The sequence below is a fragment of the Montipora foliosa genome, chromosome 14 (genome assembly GCF_036669935.1).
Source record: "Montipora foliosa isolate CH-2021 chromosome 14, ASM3666993v2, whole genome shotgun sequence".
Lineage (NCBI taxonomy): Eukaryota > Metazoa > Cnidaria > Anthozoa > Scleractinia > Acroporidae > Montipora > Montipora foliosa.
Genome location: NC_090882.1, coordinates 14,862,848 through 14,865,347, shown reverse-complemented (window position 1 = coordinate 14,865,347; position 2,500 = coordinate 14,862,848). Strand labels below are relative to the sequence as shown.

Here is a 2,500-nt window from a genome sequence, read left to right as displayed (position 1 = left end):
TCTATCAAATCATTGTCCGATGTCTGTTGAGAAGATATTGTGAGAAGAACGGTGTCAAGGCTTGTGAAGAGGACAGCGATTTGGAAAAGCAATTTGAAGCAGACATCCTTGTTCTCGGAGAGTTGGCTTGGAAATGCTTGCTGAGTGATCGTCATAGCTTTCGGGAAGATGAATTAAAAGACTTTGAAAGGAGTGATGGCAAATTGGTAGTTCGTTATCTCGGTCTTGTATACAAAGAAGAAAGTTTGAAGAGATTGAAGCCACAACATGAATACTTCTTTCTTCACAAATCGTTCCAAGAGTATCTGGCGGCGTCATACATTGCGCATAAGTTACGAAGCAATCAGTTTGACGTATTTAAGCATGTGGACTTTGATTATGTGGTGAAGAAATGCCCGCAAGTGTTCCTATTTGTGTGTGGAATACTGCGTGGGGAGGCAATTATTCTATTCACACAAATTGGTGAGACCCTGAAGAGTAACTGGGACTGGCTCAGATGCGGGTTTGAAGAATCGCATTTCTTTGTACAGAGCTTTTGGGAAAGTGGAAACCCTGAGCGAATGGCAGATACTTTGTTTTCATTCCTATCTTTTCCACGGGTCCTACACTTATCCTTACTTGACGACGAAGGGCTCGATTTACCTGGTGCTTGGAACGTAGTTACAGTTTTAAAGGCCTGCTCAGGCTTTTCCAAAGTTCAGACACCTGAAGTTCACATTAAAATACCTCTCGATGTCTATTTCAACAAGTCGGATGAATTAGAGTCTGTTCCAAAGATAAAAAGTCTCAACATCACTGAATGTTCTTTTGACGTACGATATTTGGTAAACCCCATTTTGGGAATTTCCGATTTCACATCTTTGTCGGAATTGACGCTACCATCTCTATGCTGTGCTGAATTACTGACAACAAGGAGCAAGACCTTACAGAAAGTGACGGTTACTCTATCGAATGAGTTGAGCGATGGCTGGGCCAGGACCCTTGAAGCTGGATTATGTGCTGTTACACCACTGTCATCTGTTGGTCTCAGGATTCGTGGTTCATTGAGTCAAACTGCAATAAAAGCTTTTGAGAATCTACTATGTAACAGATATTTGACTTCTCTTTCTTTATTTCTCTGCGGAGATATGCAAGACTCGCTGGCTGTGGCCCTAGCAACAGGCCTTGCAGGTCAAATTGCAGTCAAGGTCCTTGATTTGTGTGTTGACGGAAAGCTGAGTCTTCATGGTGCTAATTTAATTGAGCGAGGTATCGTGGAAAATAATTCCCTGACTAAGTTGATTGTTTCTCTTCGTGGAGAGGTTCCTGATAATTGGCAGACGGTTGTGAGGAATATTCATTCACGATTAGGTAGGGAAACATCCGCTTCATTTGCTCTCTACCCAGATACCTTCGGCAAAGTGACAGCCACTCAGGTGACACAGTGTTTAATTCCTTTTGAGATAAGAGATGGATTACTTGCACAACAAAACGTCACTTTAAATGTTTGGGGTGAATTGGGTGGTGATGGTGCAGAAGCTTTATTTGAAGGCTTATCGCGCAAGCAGGTGTCTCACCTGACATTAGACATCCACGGAAAGTTAACCGATGACATTCTTAACTCCACCGCAAGATGGGTTGAGGAACGAAATACACAGTCCTCCATAACCATCAACACTTGGGAACAGTTAACCAAAGAGGAGAAAAATCTTTTCGAGGAACTTAAATTAGACAAGAATCCAGCAGTTACCCTTAATGTGCGTGACGTTCATGCTCCTCCAGAAGAATCACGTGATGACGAATTTGTCTCTATTCATGACCTTGAATCTCTGATTGCGCTCTTTAAGGAAGCCAAAAATACCGGAAAACAGAATCTCAGCGCAAGAATCAGCACTAAGAGAGACGACGACGAAGACAAGGACGATGACGATGACGAAGACGACGACGACGACAGCGAAGACGACGACGGCGAAGACGACGACGGCGAAGACGACGACGGCGAAGACGACGACGACGACGGCAACGGCGTGGATGCTGGAGCAGCAAGCAATACCTCGTTCAACTTCAGTCGTGAACCAGAAGATGGTCTTGATCACGTCTTGGCAAGTAACACCACACTAAATGCTCTCAGTTTGACACTCGACGATGACGACGACATTAGGTATCCATGGGCAATCCTCCTGGGTAGTGGTTTGGCACGCAACACATCACTGAAGAATCTTACCCTAACAATAAACGTCCACAAGGAGAAGAGCGATAGATGGGTAGATTACCTCGGTTTAATGAGCAATACATGGAGCAATATCCTTGGCAATGGTTTGGAACACAACACATCACTGAAGAATCTCACTCTGATAATTGAAAACCACAGCAGTATATTGGAACATAAGCCGTGCATTGATTGGGCACGAAAGACGTCTGTGAAGAATCTCACTTTGACAATTAACAACTTCGGCGAATTGAATCTTGACTGGGAAGACAATGGCTTGGAAAACAAGTCACTAAATGATTTCTCCCTGAC

At 43.7% G+C, this 2,500-nt stretch overlaps 1 protein-coding gene across 2 annotated transcripts in view; it reads left to right on the top strand.

The window, feature by feature from the left end:
- Positions 1 to 2,500, top strand: part of LOC137984641 (uncharacterized) — a 41,602-nt gene that overhangs the window by 36,045 nt on the left and 3,057 nt on the right. For both annotated transcript variants that reach the window (XM_068831850.1, XM_068831849.1), the window contains one exon: positions 1 to 2,500. This exon is cut by the window's left edge and continues 837 nt beyond it; it is cut by the window's right edge and continues 349 nt beyond it. In XM_068831850.1, the coding sequence (XP_068687951.1) occupies positions 1 to 2,500 (2,500 nt within the window).